This window comes from Callionymus lyra, chromosome 8, assembly GCF_982586985.1.
Source record: "Callionymus lyra chromosome 8, fCalLyr1.hap1.1, whole genome shotgun sequence".
Classification (NCBI taxonomy): Eukaryota; Metazoa; Chordata; class Actinopteri; order Syngnathiformes; family Callionymidae; genus Callionymus; species Callionymus lyra.
This window is the reverse complement of record NC_141825.1, coordinates 18,165,596-18,182,473: the sequence shown is the minus strand read 5'-3', so window position 1 is coordinate 18,182,473 and position 16,878 is coordinate 18,165,596. Positions and strand designations below refer to the sequence as shown.

At 38.5% G+C, this 16,878-nt stretch overlaps 2 protein-coding genes and 1 non-coding gene across 5 annotated transcripts; 1 reads left to right on the top strand and 2 right to left on the bottom strand.

The window, feature by feature from the left end:
* Window positions 1-864: 864 nt before the first annotated feature.
* kif23 (kinesin family member 23) lies at window positions 865-8,360 on the bottom strand. Of its 2 annotated transcripts, XM_087797889.1 has the most exons (23): window positions 8,273-8,360; window positions 7,972-8,035; window positions 7,772-7,900; window positions 6,561-6,666; window positions 6,329-6,465; window positions 6,137-6,249; window positions 5,898-6,068; window positions 5,724-5,768; window positions 5,027-5,139; window positions 4,696-4,817; window positions 4,167-4,269; window positions 4,015-4,094; window positions 3,829-3,948; window positions 3,598-3,757; window positions 3,146-3,304; window positions 2,903-3,069; window positions 2,668-2,841; window positions 2,378-2,584; window positions 1,721-1,954; window positions 1,519-1,607; window positions 1,372-1,438; window positions 1,196-1,266; window positions 865-1,127 (listed from the first exon to the last, which is right to left on the bottom strand). In XM_087797889.1, exons 1-23 carry the CDS (start codon window positions 8,284-8,286, stop codon window positions 1,112-1,114), a joined length of 2,661 nt encoding a protein of 886 aa, XP_087654015.1. In that variant the 5' UTR covers window positions 8,287-8,360; the 3' UTR covers window positions 865-1,111. The 2 variants fall into 2 exon arrangements, with proteins under 2 accessions (XP_087654015.1, XP_087654016.1); XM_087797890.1 differs by lacking the exon at window positions 5,724-5,768.
* On the bottom strand, window positions 4,897-4,987 carry LOC148073891 (Z30 small nucleolar RNA). The gene has a single exon (XR_015712296.1). It is a non-coding gene; the product is annotated as a Z30 small nucleolar RNA (small nucleolar RNA).
* Window positions 8,361-8,752: 392 nt separating the features above from the next.
* On the top strand, window positions 8,753-16,470 carry ddb2 (damage-specific DNA binding protein 2). Of its 2 annotated transcripts, none has more exons than XM_087797943.1 (11): window positions 8,753-8,840; window positions 8,919-9,059; window positions 9,121-9,227; window positions 10,052-10,243; window positions 10,593-10,759; window positions 10,868-10,967; window positions 11,632-11,809; window positions 11,879-12,024; window positions 12,465-12,620; window positions 15,956-16,001; window positions 16,171-16,470. In XM_087797943.1, exons 2-11 carry the CDS (start codon window positions 8,939-8,941, stop codon window positions 16,392-16,394), a joined length of 1,437 nt encoding a protein of 478 aa, XP_087654069.1. In that variant the 5' UTR covers window positions 8,753-8,840; window positions 8,919-8,938; the 3' UTR covers window positions 16,395-16,470. The 2 variants fall into 2 exon arrangements, with proteins under 2 accessions (XP_087654069.1, XP_087654070.1); XM_087797944.1 differs by lacking the exon at window positions 10,593-10,759 and adding an exon at window positions 10,313-10,458.
* The last annotated feature ends 408 nt before the right edge of the window (window positions 16,471-16,878 follow it).

The following is a 16,878-nucleotide window of genomic DNA, read 5'->3' as shown; positions in this document are numbered from 1 at the left end:
ATAAACCTTTGGTGAAAACAAAAGCGTCTGCTGCTAACATGTGCTTACACTCTAGCCTTGTCCTGTGCCGCCATCTTGTGTTCAGACAGTAGAGTCCACGGTATTTATATTGCATTACCGAGTACATCAGCTCAAATGGTGTATCGTAGTATAGCATAGGCATCATGGACTTTGTCATATTGACTGTAGTGGAAGACAATACAATAGTTTCTGTTTAACTCTCTAAAATGTTATTAGAACCGTTTTAACCAGGTGCCAGATAAAACGAAAATATTAGATTGAGATGTCATCCGCACGAAAGTGCAATACTTATATATATAGATATATCTATATATATTCCAAGCAAGTGCCGTTTTAAATTACGAATGTATCACCGCCATGATTCATATTTAGGGAAGTGACGTCATAAAAGGAGGCCCCCTTTTCATTGGTCCAAAATTGGTCTACTCACGTCGCAGCGCCATTTCCAACTGTCCGCAGACGTCAAATAAAAGTTAACGTTGACATTATTCTTCGCTTCACTTACTTGACAACGAGTGGAAAAAGAGCGGGTCGCAAAAGCTTCACTTTTAACTGACAGATGGCTAAACCAATTAAGTAACGCGAAATTTGGACTCAAGGGGCGGAGCTTTTGACAACTTCAGCTGGTCATTGGTTAATTCAATTCGGGATCGTCCAATCAAAGATGTACGTCAATGCCAAAAATGTGATTTCAAAGAACATTTTGTTGGACATTGTTTTAAATCAACAGATGTGTTTAGGTGCATACTTAAGAAGGTGTGATTAATCTGTAACAGAACTAGTTAATGTTGAATCATGTATTAGAGTCTAAGAAGTGCATTCAGGTATTAAAAAAATGAAGCGACAAGTCATGGATGTATTTTTTCTTAAACACAGAGGAGTGTACAACACAGTAGAAGCAAATGATCAAACGCTAATAAGTAAAAGATAAAATTGTTTTAAGAACAATGCTAGCTTTGGTGAAACATAGTTGCATATATTTATATATAAAAGTACAAAATGATTAAATAAACATGGCTATCTAGAAAAATAAAAACATAAACGGAACGCTATTGCACAGGGGGAGTCGAGGGTCTGCTGGGCAACCACTCTATGGTTTTCTGCGCCTGGAACAGAAGAACGTCTTAGATGAGTTTCTTTTCTTCCAATTTAAAAATATAACAGAGGCTCATACTTGGTGATTGCATGATGTTCAAAACCGGGAGCCATGTTTGATCCAGCCTTATTTTCCAAGGCGACAGAGCACTGGAGGAGAAACATTGTCATCAGAACCGGCTTTTGTTTCATTACACTAGTCATTAGCATCTGAGCTGACAAGTAGAAACAAAAACATGATTGAATATATCTTACCCTGGTCTCCACATCTGTCCATGTTCCATCCGAATGTTCATCTGCTTCGGCAGATCTTCTCTTGCGCCTTTTGAATCAGATAATGTGACACAGGTTGTAAATTCATGTACAATGACAGGCAGACTATCGTTATTATGCATTAAATACCTCGGTATAACAGTTTGTTCTTGTCGCAGGGTCTCTATGTCTGTAAACTGGACAGCTTGTCCTCCACTTCTGGTCTTGATCACATCCCCCTGAAGTGATAAGACAACGTATAGAAGGATGAGATGAGAAATTCTTGATATTGACTCGAATAACCATGAAGGTTCGACAGGTGAGGTAAACATCCTTGTGTCCTTCACGTCACCTTGACAAGTTGTGTCTTTATCTCTCCGTCTGAAGCGACCTCCTGGTGAGTGAGCATGTAGCGGTCACACTTGGACAGGGCCTTCCCTGTGGGCGTGGACATCTGGATGGCGTTGGGAATGAGCGGCTGCAAAATGGTTCCTAGCTCCACACTTGTGGCGGGTTTGTGGTCCACCCACTTCTCACCACCTGCAGAGTGGGAGCGGCGGTGCAGTGGCCGGACAGCCGTTGTGGTCTACAAGGACAGAACAAGAAGCAGAAATCATTTAAGCGTTCTCCTTAACGTGGGCATGTTTGAGAGAAGAGCCTGGTGCGGGTACTGGATGACGCCACCACACTACGTTGTACAAAAGATATGGCAGAACCCCTCGCCAACTGAAAACTAGGGCCGCAGAACATCATCCCACTGACCTCAAAGAGCCTGAGAGCTGCGAATTTAAGTTCACTACCTTAGACCTGAAACTATTTTGAGCTCAGAGTCAAGTTTCTAAATGGTTTCATCCCATGTCTGCCCGCAGCATCAGCAAGGAGCCCCAGGGCGCAAACACCCATCTTAATGCGACATCATCACACTTTAAAGGGAAGCGATTGTTGATGCAAATTCCCCCCCCACTTGTTTGACTTCAACAAAATACCTGGCAGCATCAGCAGGACATACCGGCATAGGCGACGGAGAAGCCGACCTCTTCGCCGGAGTGCGTTCCTCTCTGGATGGACGCTGAGGAGGTCTGGCCTGACGAGGCGGCGGCTCGGGTCGTCCCGGAGTCTTGCTCTCGGTAACGATCGCCTTCAGTTGCTTCAGCTTCTCGTCCTTCACCCAGAGCTTGTTCTGCATCTCCAGCTTCATGGCATTGACACGCCTCTCCTGGAAAGATTACAAAACACATCCATTTGAAAAGAACAGTATTAAACTATATTATAAGCCAGTGAATTGATCTTTCAACTCACGCATTCTTTCTCCCACTTGTGCTGCGTGTCTGAGACGACTCCCTGCATGCGCTGCTCGGCACGTCGTTTGTCATTGAGCTCTCTGTGCAGCTTCTGGTCTCTTGTTTCAAGCTCCTGCTGCAGCAAACGCTTGTCGTCTTCATAGATCCTTGTCGTTTTCTGGAGGATGTCGATCTGAAGCACAAAGACGAGTATGTTAAGTGAGTCAGACACGACTCTTGGTTGCCCATCATACCTTGTTTTCCAACATCCTGGATTTGTTCTCTAGCCTCTCCATCTCAGCCCTGTTGTTCTGAATAATTCTCTCTTTCTCCATCAGCTTGCCATTAATTTCATTCATTAACTTATCGTTGGAATTCTGGTTGTGGTCAAGGTCCTGAAGCATGGACCTCATGGCGTGTGCTGGTTAGACACATAAAAGACGATGTGAGCGTACATCAACATAACAGACAAGATGCAGTAAGCACTTAAGAATCACCTGCTCGGTTGTAGTCATCCATCATCTTCTGTTTTATTCTGTAACGTTCCTGCAGCGCCTCAATGAGACGAGGAAGTGTGATGTCATCGTGGGGGTTTGTCAGCTCCACGGAGGGAAGGGGTGGAAGTGTCTGGATCATGTCGGCAAAGCCAGTCACACCTAGAAGAAGAGCACTTCATTAAATGGAGGCAAGTACTGGCAAGAATCTGGTGATACCACACAGGGGCAATTATAAGATATTGTGATTCAGTAGGATGAACCATATTTAATATGAATGTAACATATCCATGTTTATTTGAATATGTCATCATATATTTGCTCTGAGTAAAATAATTGATCTGATTACCAATATTTCCAATAGCCGCAGCCTTCAATATTTTTCATTAAAAAAAACAACAACACTCAAACAACTGTCCAAATAGATTTGTGCACTAAGGGGCAACGATGCTCACCAGCATCCACTGGGCCACCGCGTTCCTGCAACCTGCGAGACAGTTCGTCTTTCAACGCCTGGTTCCTATAGCGCCGGCCCGGCGTGAAGCCATAGATGGTACGATCAACTGGCCTGGCCACCTCAACTTCTTGTGTCAGTTCCGCAAAACGCATCACCAGCTGGACAGAAAGAATAAACATGCGTCAGTCCAGAGCCAGAAAACAAAAGGAATGTGCGTCGAGTTTCTCACCAATGTTTCCTCGTAGTCGTCAGCTTTAGGATTAACATTGACGACCATCTTGACTTTGCCCTCTCCATCAAAGTAGTTTTTGAAAAGATGTGTAACTTTAGAATCTCTGTAAGGAACCATCTAAAATATGGACACAAATTAACATTTAGTTTATTTTAAAGGTAAAGCTATGCTTTTAATTGTCACCTTGTTTGTGCCACACATCTGGTTCTCACGAAGAACCTCGATGCAGGTCCGCAGTGTCAAGAGAGACTGATTTATGTTTCCTGAAAGGCAGTTTAACTGTTAATATATAAAACAGTGACAGAAAAAAAGAAGCGTGTAGTGCGTTTAAACACCTGCTTCACGTATACGAGTGCCCTCAGCTCCTGTCCGGCCGGTGCGCTCACTTCCAGCCAGGTCCACCAGACACAGTTGACTGACAATGACTGCATTTTTGTCCTAAAAAACATGTAGACATATTTGTAAATAAGTCAACTAATACTTGATAAAGGTGTAAGATTTTTTTTTTTTTAGCTTGATTGATCCTTTTTATCATTACTTATTTTATAGTTGATATGCAAAAAGTTTGTTAAACAAATTATAGTAATTAATTTTTTTTTCATTGACAACGATGACAGAGGACAAGAGGATACAGTCGACTCCAGCACCTTTTAAAGCAAATGTTTTTTATTTTGGTTTCGTAACAAATGAAATCAGTCATGTGGTCTGCAAATTCTGCAACACCAGAGTCAAGTAATCAACAATACTACAAATATTTCCTAAAGTATCACAACATATCGTATTGTTGCCTCTGTATTGTCAGATTATGCCAAAACACATCCCGAACCACCGAAGTATATTCTGGAGGTTGTAGCTCAAACTCACCTGGACAATGTTGTCACAACTTGCATCCAGTGGAGCCTGAACCAGTTTGATCATGAAGACACTGTGAGAGCGACTGGACTCCCTGTTCAGTTTCGTGTTGGCAACCTTCCTCTTTTTTTGACCTGTGGAAACACAAAACTGATTAGTTTGTCGACATGTCAAGAAACATATCAGCCACAGTAAAGTAAATCCCTCGAAGACCTGCTCAGAGAGAAGATTAAACGCGGTCATCTCCTGGTCATAGTTGGGGTCAACTATACCAGGTCAGTCACATCAATGATCATCATTGCAGTTACGTCCATCTGATCCACCTGATCTCCTAATAACATACCTTTCCAAAACACCTGGAATGCTTCTTCTGCAGACTTGACTTCCACCTCCAAGGATCCAGCCACGTACATGTTGTGACTCTGATCCTCTCTTAGCAGTTTGGATTGAGGTGGTCTGCACAGATAAATTATAGACTGTCAAAACATGTTGCCCGACGAGCCAACATACTTATTCAATCAAAAGTATTAATGACGGGGTTCAGCCACTAAAAAAGACAATCAAAGCGAACAAACAGTTAAGCAGGGAGTTGGTCTTGACAAAAACAACAAGCAAGGGGCAGCAGATGAAACGTGGGAGTAAATGCAATATTCAGCTGGGAAAGAAAACAGAGACATCACTGGAAATGTAAATCCTCTTTTGGAGTCAAACCCCCTAGAATCTGGTCCAATTCTTGTCCCGGAGTGTCTAGTATGTGAATCAACCGTGATTGTCAAGATATTAATCTCTCAGTCCTGACCAACTACAATTACGGGGCCGAAATGTAAAGCAACCTTAGTCAAGTATGCAAAAATGCCTCTCTTGAATCTTTTGGTATTACATTTTAAGTGTCTTTCATTTTTCTTCACAGTTATTATTTAGCAGAAATTAGTGTTTCTTCTCCTAGACCGACTCATCTGTTAAATGCTAAGGTCTCCAGTGAAGTCTGAGCTTCTTCATCTATTTGTTTATTCAACTACGAAGTTTCACTGGCCACATACATGAACTCAGTGTTCTGGCGCAACGGTGTGCCTCCACCATTCCACCTAGTGAAAGAAGAAACATTTAAGAATTTGTCCTAACTATACACAGAAAAATCTCAAAAGGATGTTATATCTTTCAATACGATGCAGCAGTGGGTATTTGAACGTTCAAATATTGTTGAGTAGACTTACTTTGGTTTGATGTCATTGTCTGGGGATTCTTCCAGAAGATCGTAGATGTAATTGTTATAGATCTCGATGTAAGACACAAAGACAGCGAAGCCACTGTCCTCGTCTACATCTGATGCCTTGCAAACCTCCTCTGCCTTTATCATGTCTGCGATTTCTGGATCAACCTTTTGCCTGAAATTAAACACACAAATGTATTATAAAAAACTGGCATGCCTAGAAATAAACTGGCTGTGACATACCTGGAGGATGAAGACTTGGGGACATTCAAATTGTTGTCACGTCTCTGTCGCTCCAACAATGCATCAACCTCGTTCTGTACCTCCATGCCATTTTTGTCATCAGATTTGAAAACCTAGACGGCAGCGAGAACATTTTCAAATACCAGCGAGAGATCAAATTGATAGACATGAATATGGTAGCAATGTTCTTACATATCGTTTTGCCTGGAAGGGTCCGATGCTGCTAAATAGCATGTCGAGTGAGCGAGGCAGAAGGCCGCCTTGACCTGGAGAGCCAGTCATGGTGAAGGTCTTACCACTTCCTGTTACACCGTATGTGAATAGCAGACCTGCAGATAAAAGAAAATTAAATTCCCAAAAAACAACTCTAGTGTACCAAAGAGGAACAGTGCGCACTCCGCTCAATGCAGTGTGTAGTACCCACCATTTTTGCCATGAAGGAGGTCCTCCACCAGTGGTTTAGCAACACACTCAAAGAGGTCCATTTGAGTAACTGACACGCCAAATACTTTTTTAAAAGAGTACTGTGTCTGTAAAGGCAGAGAAAGACTTGAATTTGGATAAAGATTTACACAAATATGCATTCATTTCTTCAGAAATTAGTATTATATCAGTATATTCACCATTTAAAGCATTTCGGTATCTTCATCTATGATTCGGTTATTACTTTTATAGTAGTTAATTTGAAGGAAAAAAAAATCCACTCCACTCCATATAATTTGTTCTTTTTACCTCCAATGTTGCACATTTCTCTACATTTAGGATGTCTTCAGTGAGACAAAGGGATTGTGGCCAGGCTGTATTGTAAGGGGCTTATCCCACCCAACCAGGACACTTTAAGGGCACTAGATATCACCTTCACTTACTAGCTGATACAAACAAGCTGTTGTAAGTAAGTAAGTAATTTTTATTTGTATAGCGCTTTTCCAGACCAGGGTCACAAAGCGCTTAAACAATCAAAACAATATTCAATAAAGTATATATTTTAAAGATCAAGATGTAAAAAGGAGTCTCTTCATTCTGCCCATTGCAGAAAAGTATTTTAATTATAAAAAAAAAAATCCAATAATTTGTTCCCTACTTTTGTAGTGTATGCATTAAAAAAAAAAATCTAATAATTGTCTTCTTGTGAACATGTTTTACATCATTATCTTTTATTATATCAATGATTGTTTTGTAATTAAAATATTAATATGTGTACTGTATTTCCCAATATGTGCGTGTACTGCTGACCATTTTCCCCAGTTTCGGAAGGAAATATACATCAATCAATCTTATATACTTAAATAGAATTGTAATGAGGGAAAGCTTTTGTTGTACTGGAGGCTTTTGAGTACAGTAATTTAAAATAGACTAGGTTAGGTAGAACATTATTGACTAAATTGTATGTTTGTTTGTGCTAGGGCTTTTAAAATTGTATCTCATCAAAGCAAACTTATTTCTATACATTATAACTTTAAAATTGATATATTAATATTAATTGTAGTAATCTTCTACTCTGCCTGATATTGTTGTAGTAAGTTATTCAAAAACAAAAATTCTAATCTTCAGTCAAGCGACCTTGAATTTAGAGCTTACATTTCAAACTACTACAGAAAAGGAAACTTGACAAAGCTAGTTTTGTTCACTTCTCACCTCTTTGTACTCTCCATTACGATTTGTTTTGAATCCTTCGGGAGCATGAACTTGGATGGTGCTGCTACTGATCACTTCTATACAGCACTCCTCGTCCTCGGCACCCAAAGGTCGCACACGACAGTAAACCTATGAAATTAATAAACATTTGTATTAAAAATCGTAACTTCCAGAACTGTAGCGGTTGGTTTTGTAGTTACCCCGACTGGATCTTTCTGACTGTTAACGGGCTTTCTCGGAGGCTTGCGGGGAGTCTTTCCCTTCCTGTAAAACAATGTAATAACTTGAGTTAAATAGTATAAAAATGCTTTTCAAGCGACAATCTCAGTCGCATTTGTTCGCATTTCAATGGTCGAGACGTTAACTGTTGCTGTGCCGCTGGTTAGCTTAGCAGCTAACGGTTCAGAAAGCGAATATAATCGACATTTTAGACACAAAACACAGTTGAAACACACGTTAAGTGCTGTATCTAACTTTTATATTTCTTTGAAAAATACTCACGGTTGTCGGTTCATTGTCGTTCTCGGTGTATTTCACGGCCTCTCGCCTGAAAAATCCTCGCTCTTGTTCAAATACACATTCAAAAAATGAACTGCTCGCCGCGTCGCCACCAGATAGCCAATAGGTGTCAAGGAACGCTGTGACGCACTTCCGCTCCAGAACCGGATACAAACGAATACGTACTTAATAGGATATTTAATGTAACCTTTATACTTATCTATAAAGGATAATATTTAAAAATTAGTTTCAGGATGAAAATCAACTTGAAAAACAAAAAAAACTTCAATGTCACTCCAGCGGCAAACATATAGACCCGTTATTACTTAAAGCTACACAAACATTAAATAAATGTGAACAATAATAACATAATAAAATATATTCCCTTGAATCTAATAATTGTTTTTAATTAAATAAACAATTTATATTATGTATATATTTATATTGTCTCTTTACTGACACCTAGTGTTCATCTTCTGTAACATAGATTACAAAACATTTTCCAAGCGTTCACGTGTTTGTCTGTTATGCAAAAATCCTTCTCTAACTATTTAACGATTTAAGAACACCGGTGAGTACCATCTTTGAATGGCGATGCTTGCATGCAAACCACGTCCTGCATTTTGATTCTTGTTTTCTTCATTTTAAGGCTGTTTACCGTGAAAAAACATGAAGACGAAACCAGCGAAGTCCAGCGATGCGAAGACGAAAGTCAAGAAAGTATCGGAAGAAAAGTCAACAACACTCGCTAATAAACTCAGAAACAAGAAGAACGAAGCGTCCAAACTGAGTAAAATAAAGTAGCCACAGTAACAGTGTAGGAATACTGCAATCGTTTTTTTCTTCTTCAGGTGTGCTTCAGAGGTCAGTAGGAACCCCGAAGAGTGGACATGGAAGCATCCTCCACTTCATTTACAAGAGCACTTTAGGACAGAGTCTGCACTCTCAGATGAGACAGGTGAGTCCAGAGGTTAAATATCTGACTCAACACCGCAATCCTGGCTTTAATCTTTACAAAATCTTTAGGTTTTTCTCTTGGAATTGAGTCCACAGACGCATAACATTAGAAACAATGCCCCCAAATTGCCGTGAAGTTACGCAAAAATCCACGAAAAACGACAAAATATAAATCAAATTTGTGAAAGACGTTCAGATAACAACCTGCTGTAAGACCCCACAGTGATCGAGTCTCAACATAAGTTTACCTGTGGTCCCCTAAACCAGGTGAGTTAGATGAATAATAACGTCTTCAGTGGAACGACCCAAGTCAGGGGGAAATAAAGATTAAATTTGCATGTGGATGTAGGTCCAGATGTTTTTCATTTTATTATTATTATTTGTGTTAAATAAATGAAAGTGGTGTATTTTATTAAATCAATAAATGTACTTAACATTATCTCAGCTGATTTACTTTTTTTTAGCTATTAAATGGAATTTTGAAACATTTATTTATAATCACTTTCTACTTTCTGTCTTGTATTAACTTATTTTCTGTTCCCCTAATTTATTTATTACTGTTTCACCCAAGCATTGACTGTTAAAGCTTTTTTATTATTTTTATTTAGATTATTAAGGTTTAAAATGGAGGGAAGCGCAGATGATATGAAAGAGTCGGTCGCAGTAGTATCTTATGTGATAAAAAATGATTCCAGACAAAAACAAAACAACATTTTATAATTTCTTTAGTTTTATGCATTTTTTTCATATTTTTTTTTGTTGCTATAAACTTGTTTCTTCTCCTTACTTTTAATCTTTCTTACGAGGTCCTGTTGTGTCTCTCAGTGTCTGCAGGAGCCTTTTGTTCGATCTCTGTCGTCGTATCAATTCAGCGGATCCATCAGCCCGTTCGACCGCAGGATCACCTGCCTGGAGTGGCACCCCACGAACCCCAGCGTCCTGGCCGTGGCTTCAAAGGGCGGAGACATCTATCTGTGGGACTACGACTCGCCGGCGAAGAAAACTTTCATTCAAGGGGTGAGTTTGTCGATCGTATTATTAGCGTTTCCAGCGGATGCTGACCGACGTGCTGTGACCGGTGCTCAGATGGGTGCTGGAGACTCCATTACAGGCATGAAGTTTAACACGTTAAACCCCGGTCAGCTTTTCATCTCCTCTATGGGCGGCACAACTTCCCTCCAAGATTTCAATGGGAACACTATAACGGTGTTTTGCTACACAGACACACTCAAGTAAGACTTTGAACAAGAAGCTCAGTCAAAACATCAGTCAAACATCAGTCTTCACGTTGGTTTCCTCCTAAATTCCGTTGATCAGTGAAGAGCATCACCAAATAACGGGCGTGCGATTGTGTTCCTGTGCACAGAGCGGACCTGGGGACTTCATCGGAGGGATGAGGTTTTGCCCCGGGGACTCCTCCAGACTCTATGCTGCCTCCGGAGAGGGCACTTTGAACGTGCAGAGCTTTGAGGGCCGTCCTCCTACTTTTGTGTCGCGAACCCAAGATTGTGGCCACCAGCACCACAATGTTTGGTGAGGAGAGAGAAGACTGATGTTTGACTTATGGATTAAATACACCGTTGACTCAGGTTGTTGCAATCAAACTGAGCTTTAAAAGGACATTTTATTTTAATTTTGCAGCCTCTGGTACTGCTGCGTGGACGTGTCCGTCAGCCGGCAGATGCTCGTGACTGGAAACAATATGGGGGAGCTCTCGCTTCTGGGTTTGGATGGACAAAAGGTGAAAAAATTTGTGATTAATACACTTTTAATCTGGTTTTAATTTCTTTAGAAGTTATGGTAACATTATAAAGAGATCATTGTACTTTAAGTGTCAGAAGTGAGTAAGAAACAAGACAATAAAAGGTTATTAGCAAAAATACTGAACATTTTAAAATAAAACTTAGAGAAATACCCTATTATAAAAGGTATAGACAAAAAATAAAGGAAATAATTCTAAAGTAATAAAACAAAATTTGAGATATTAGTTTATTATATTAAAAAATGTAAAATGTTTCTCTTTACAAACTAAATATTTTTTGGAAATTTTCAGCTTCATGTTTAGAAAAATCTATCTTTTTCTCGTCTCACTATGTCGATCAGGCGAAGGCGATTACATTTTTTCAGGGGAGTTAAATGGGTCCTTCAAGCCGATGGAAAGGGGGAACAAAACCCAAAGAAAATGTCAACATGCATTTTATCACAAGGCTAAATACAATATAACTGTGTATACATACTATACCAAATATTATAAAAGGGATTGTTTTTAATCAATGAAAAATAAATGCTTATAAGAAGGGCAAACAAAAGGAAGGAAAAAAATTTGCTAAAGGGCAATCTGGTAAATATTTTTATGATGTTGTTTAAACTTCCCTAATTTCTATTTGTGTTTGTTTTCTCTGTAGATTTTTAGTGGAAAATTGCATAAAGCCAAAGTGACTCATGCAGAGTTCAACACCCGCTGTGATTGGCTGCTGGCAACGGCTTCCGTTGATCACACGGTGAAACTCTGGGACCTCAGAAACCTCAAGGATAAGATGAGTTTCCTCCACGAGTTGCCTCACGACAAGGCAGTGAACTCAGGTGAACCTCCAACTGTGTAACTGATATAAAGAAAATTTCATTCTTACCTTGTTTTTCTTTTCGTCTCAGCATATTTCAACCCTTCAGACTGTTCCAAACTCCTCACGACCGACCAGTACGACCAGATCCGAGTGTACTCTTCGTCCGACTGGTCCAAGCCTCAGCACATCATCCGGCACCCGCACAGACAGTTTCAGCATCTCACTCCTATCAAGGTCGGTGACCAGATCCAGACGCATTAAGTCCAGATTTAAGATTATGATGAAAAAATGATGAATAAACAAAAAAAAGAACAAGGAAATTACGAACAAAAACGTGCAATTATTACATCAATTATTATCTATGTTAATTATTCTGTTTTTAAGACTTATGGACAAAAACCGTTTTTGTAAAGTCGTGTATCAACCCCACATCAAATTATTATTATATCACATGCGTAGTTGCTTTCTCCCGCCACTAGATGGTAGTGTTTCCTCTTCAGTATTTAATAGTCAAAGAAGAAGCGAATGCAATGTTTAATGTACTGTATGTTTGAAAACATAGTAACAAAAAATGTGAACATAATGTGAAATTTTTATCAAAAAGTTGACAGGCACTAATGACAAATGTACAAATATTATTATGTTGTAAAGCCTGTATATGTTGGTCTCTGCAGGCGACGTGGCATCCTGTGTACGACCTGATCGTCGCCGGCTGTTACCCTGACGACCGGGTCTTCCGTGGGGATCAGAGGACCATCGACATTTTCGACTCCAACACAGCCGAGCTTGTATTCCAGCTGCACGATCCCAACGCGCCCGGAATCAAATCTGTGAGTGAACATTTGAGGTCACACTCGACCCAGGACTTCCACCCTCGTATTTCTGTCTGCAGTTCCGCTTATGACCGTTTTTTTCCTAATATTTGTATTTATTGAGAGAAATATATTATTAAAAAAAATGTATTTAAAATGATCTATTCAATATGAGACTTAACAAAACTACAGTTTTAATTTTAAGATATTTATAATATATGTTTATTTGTAGCCTTCTAGAGCAACATCTTTTTGGGTGAAAAACGCTTTAGAAAATCAAATTAGTATTGTAGTTCATAAGATATATTAGAAAACAATTATATATTATAATACATAAATGTAAGTCTTTTGAAACTGTTGACACATTTCAAAATGGCAGTTAATATAAAGTAAAATATTTTAGATAAGTAAATATTAAGTTATTTCAAATGTGTATATATATATATATATATATATATATATATAAAATAACCTGATTTCATTGACCTTATACCTATATGTCTAATATTTTTAGTCTTATCTCGCAGACACCAACTCTTAACAAGAGCTTCAACTGTTGCAGTGCATTATGGCTGTATGAGTCACATAATTGCAGTTTAACATCTGGCGTATAAAGTATGGGGGGGTTGAAGGTATTGAAAGGAGAACTGGGAAAAAATGTATCATCTACAGCAGGGGTCGGGAACCTTTTTGACTCAGAGAGCCATGAAAGCAAAATATTTGGAAATTTATTTCAGTGAGAGCCATATAAATAATATTCAGATGTAAGAATCTGTGCTTGACACGAATTCAAGCCCTTTTCCTTTGTTCATCAAAATCAACAAAGAATTCAGACGGGTTCATCCCTTTCCATGCCTCCATTTCAATATGTCGATCATATTTAAATGAAGCACAAGACTAAAATTTCTCCATTTCTGTGATCATGAAAAAACAAAAACAAATGAAAACATGAATTCAAACTAAGAGTTTATATTTGTTAATTTTAAACATGTCTGATATGAGTCACACAAGTGGATTAATTAAATTTCAGATGAAGTTTAACGAGAATAAAACTGTTCATCAGTAACTTCACATCGTCATCACTTTGTCTGATCGTCTCTGACGTCATTAGAATGTGTGGCTCACCTGCACCTGTTTAACGTGTTTGTGTTTCTGCGTATTCTTATTATATTCGTGAGATAAAGGTAATTTACAAATAGTCATCATGTGATGTTGTATTAATGCAAGTGTGTTTTAAGGACGCGATCACAAAAGGAAAACCAGCATTTGTTGCGCTTTCATTGAAACCTGCAGCTTAACTTTGATGGACCTGACGTCATGTTTCTGTGACTCTCGTACAGAAGAACCTGAAGCGATCAAACGCGCATTATTTTGTTCGATATATTATTTAAAAAAAACAAGCTTATAATTCTATATCGTTTTTCTGAATTGCGTAAAATGACTGTCGCACGTTTTGCTCTTTTTATTCTCGATTCATATGATCTTTTCCGTGCGTTCAGTGGAAGAGGCAGGAGCTCTGATTGGCTGCTGTGCATGTCAATCAAATTTTCAACCAATCGGCACAATAACCATTTGATTGACATGCACAGCAGCCAATCAGAGCTCTCTTTACTATTTTCTTATATCATATTTTATTAAATCACGCGATCTACTCGCAACAGCTCGGTCGATCGCGATCGACGTATTGCCCACCCCTGAAACAAGTGATAATATTTTATGTTTTATCTGAAAAGCCGAAATCTGCGAGCCAGATGCAATCATCAAAAGAGCCACACCTGGCTCGCGAGCCATAGGTTCCCGACCCCTAAACTACAGTGTCGAGAGACAAGGTCAAATACACTGTACACAGCAGGAATTCTGTTGGAATAATTTTGTGAGATTTGTTGTAACACTCCTACACAAACCGGTCGATTGCGAAGCTGTTGCGAGTTCCAATGAAAGCGCAACAAATGTGATCGCGTCCTTAAAACACACTTGCATTAATACAACATCACATGATGACTATTTGTAAATTACCTTTATCTCACGAATATAATAAGAATACGCTGAAACACGTTAAACAGTTACATGTGAGCCACAAATTCTAATGACGTCAGAGAAGATCAGACAAAGCGATGATGATGTGAAGTTACTGATTAACAGTTTTATTCTCGTTAAACTTCGTCTGAAGATGTTTTAAAATTTAAATAATCCACTTGTGTGATTCATATCAGACATGTTTAAAATTAACAAATATAAACTGTTTGAATTCATGTTTTCATTTGTTTTTGTTTTTTCATGATCACAAAAATGGAGAAATTTAAGTCTTGTCCTTCATTTAAATATGATCGGCATATTGAAATGGAGGCATGGAAAGGGATGAACCCGTCTGAATTCTTTGTTGATTTTGATGAACAAAGGAAAAGGGCTTGAATTCATGTCAAGCACAGATTCTTACACATGAATATTTTTTGTGCATCATTTGGGTTCGAATGAATGACCATTTTTAGTTGGAAATCAATGCAATTCTTAGTACATATGAGTCTGAACTTGTCTGCAGTGGAGGATGAGATTTAACACAGGCTGACACTGAGCTTAAGACCAGGTCTCATGGACATTTTTGGAAGTTCTCTCAGAGGAAAAGTATCTTCTTATGAGGAAATATCCTGCTAACGGACTAAACTATTTGAATCTAGTTATTTATGTAAATCAGCATTTCTATGAAGATGATTAAATCCACACATCCTTCCATCATGACTGATTATCAGTCCAATCACTTCATTCAGTGCTAGTCATCTGAGTAAAGTATGTTCTTACGTACGTTGAGCAAATTTGATGAAGGTAGATCTTTTGAACTTGACAATTATAAAAGTAGCTCGCGAACCGAAAAAGTGTAAAAGAGAAAACCACAGGCTTCTCTTTTGACCCTGGGGTGGAATCAAAGCCTTTAAGACGCAGATCCACACCAACAAAAATCACATATTTTGATGTAAATCCTCCGCTTAATATTAAAAACATGTACCTGGGTGACTTGACTGTAGAAATTCGTTTGCATATTGTTGGCAGAAAGTGTATCACAAGAAAGTGGTTAAAAGATGAGTCAGCAACTATAGATGACTGTTTTTTTTTTTGCATTCTATTATTTCTGTACAAATGTATTTAATGTTTTAAAATATTTTGTTGGTTATGTGGGTTTGTTTTAAAATTATTTATTTTTTATTTTGTCCCCCTTTTTACGTTAACCCGTTTTATTCACTTAAATAATTTGTTAAAAAAAATCAAATGAAATAAATGTACAGAATAAATGTTTGGGTTTTTTTTAGCAGCAAAATGTAACACTTTAAATCTGTGAAAAACGAATTCTCTTCTTACAGATTAACCAGTTTAATCCAGCGGGAGATGCCATTGGCTCAGGAATGGGTACGTTTTTTAACTTTATCCATTTTAACCCTTGCGTTATGTCAGGGTCAAGGTGACCCGGTGTCCGAAAATAAATGTTTTTGTGGGCACCGGGTCACCTTGACCCTGACATAACGCAAGGGTTAAATCAAGCTAGGATATTAAGTAAGCCCATATTTTTGGCCCCCAGGTTTGACTGCCTTGGTTTGGAGCAGAGACAAGTCGTTGATGGAAAGCGAGTCGTCAAAGCAGGAGGAGACTTTGGAGGGTCCTCGGGGTCAAACCAGGGGTCGACAGACGACCAACAGAAAAGGAGCCACAAACACAAAACTGAAGAAAAAACTGGCCTCACTCGAGGACACTGAAGTCAAGGTCAAGACCAAGTGCCCGACCAGGATCACAAAGAAAAGATGAAAGCGTCTCTCAGTTTGGATTTGCACAGACTTTTATAATAGATGTTATTTTGAATAAAGTTTATATTAAAAAAGTTTCATTGACCCTTTGACGGGATTGATCCGCCCCAGAACCGGATACAAACATATACGTACTTAAAAGGATATTTAATGTAACCTTTATACTTATCTATAAAGGTTAATATTTAAAAATTAGTTTCAGGATGAAAATCAACTTGAAAAACAAAAAAAAACTTCAATGTTATTCCAGCGACAAACATACCTGTTATTACTTAAAGCCACACAAAAACATTGAATAAATAAACAATAATAACATAATAATATATATTCCCTTGAATCTAATAATAGTTTTTAATTAAATAAACAATTTATATTTGGTATATATTTATATTGTCTCTTCACTGACACATAGTGTTCATCTTGTGTAACAGATTACAAAACATTTCCAAGCGTTCACGTGTTTGTCTGTTATGCGAACATCCTTC

Coding starts and splice junctions, on each gene's coding strand:
- kif23 (XM_087797889.1), bottom strand. Junction 6,667..7,771: donor GTAATGGAGAGTACAAAGAG/GTGAGAAGTGAA, acceptor CTGCCTTTACAG/ACACAGTACTCTTTTAAAAA. Junction 4,095..4,166: donor CACTCGTATACGTGAAGCAG/GTGTTTAAACGC, acceptor ACTGCCTTTCAG/GAAACATAAATCAGTCTCTC.
- ddb2 (XM_087797943.1), top strand. CDS start 8,939: ATGAAGACGAAACCAGCGAAGTCCAGCGATGCGAAGACGAAAGTCAAG. Junction 9,228..10,051: donor TGCACTCTCAGATGAGACAG/GTGAGTCCAGAG, acceptor TGTGTCTCTCAG/TGTCTGCAGGAGCCTTTTGT. Junction 11,810..11,878: donor CGACAAGGCAGTGAACTCAG/GTGAACCTCCAA, acceptor TTTTCGTCTCAG/CATATTTCAACCCTTCAGAC.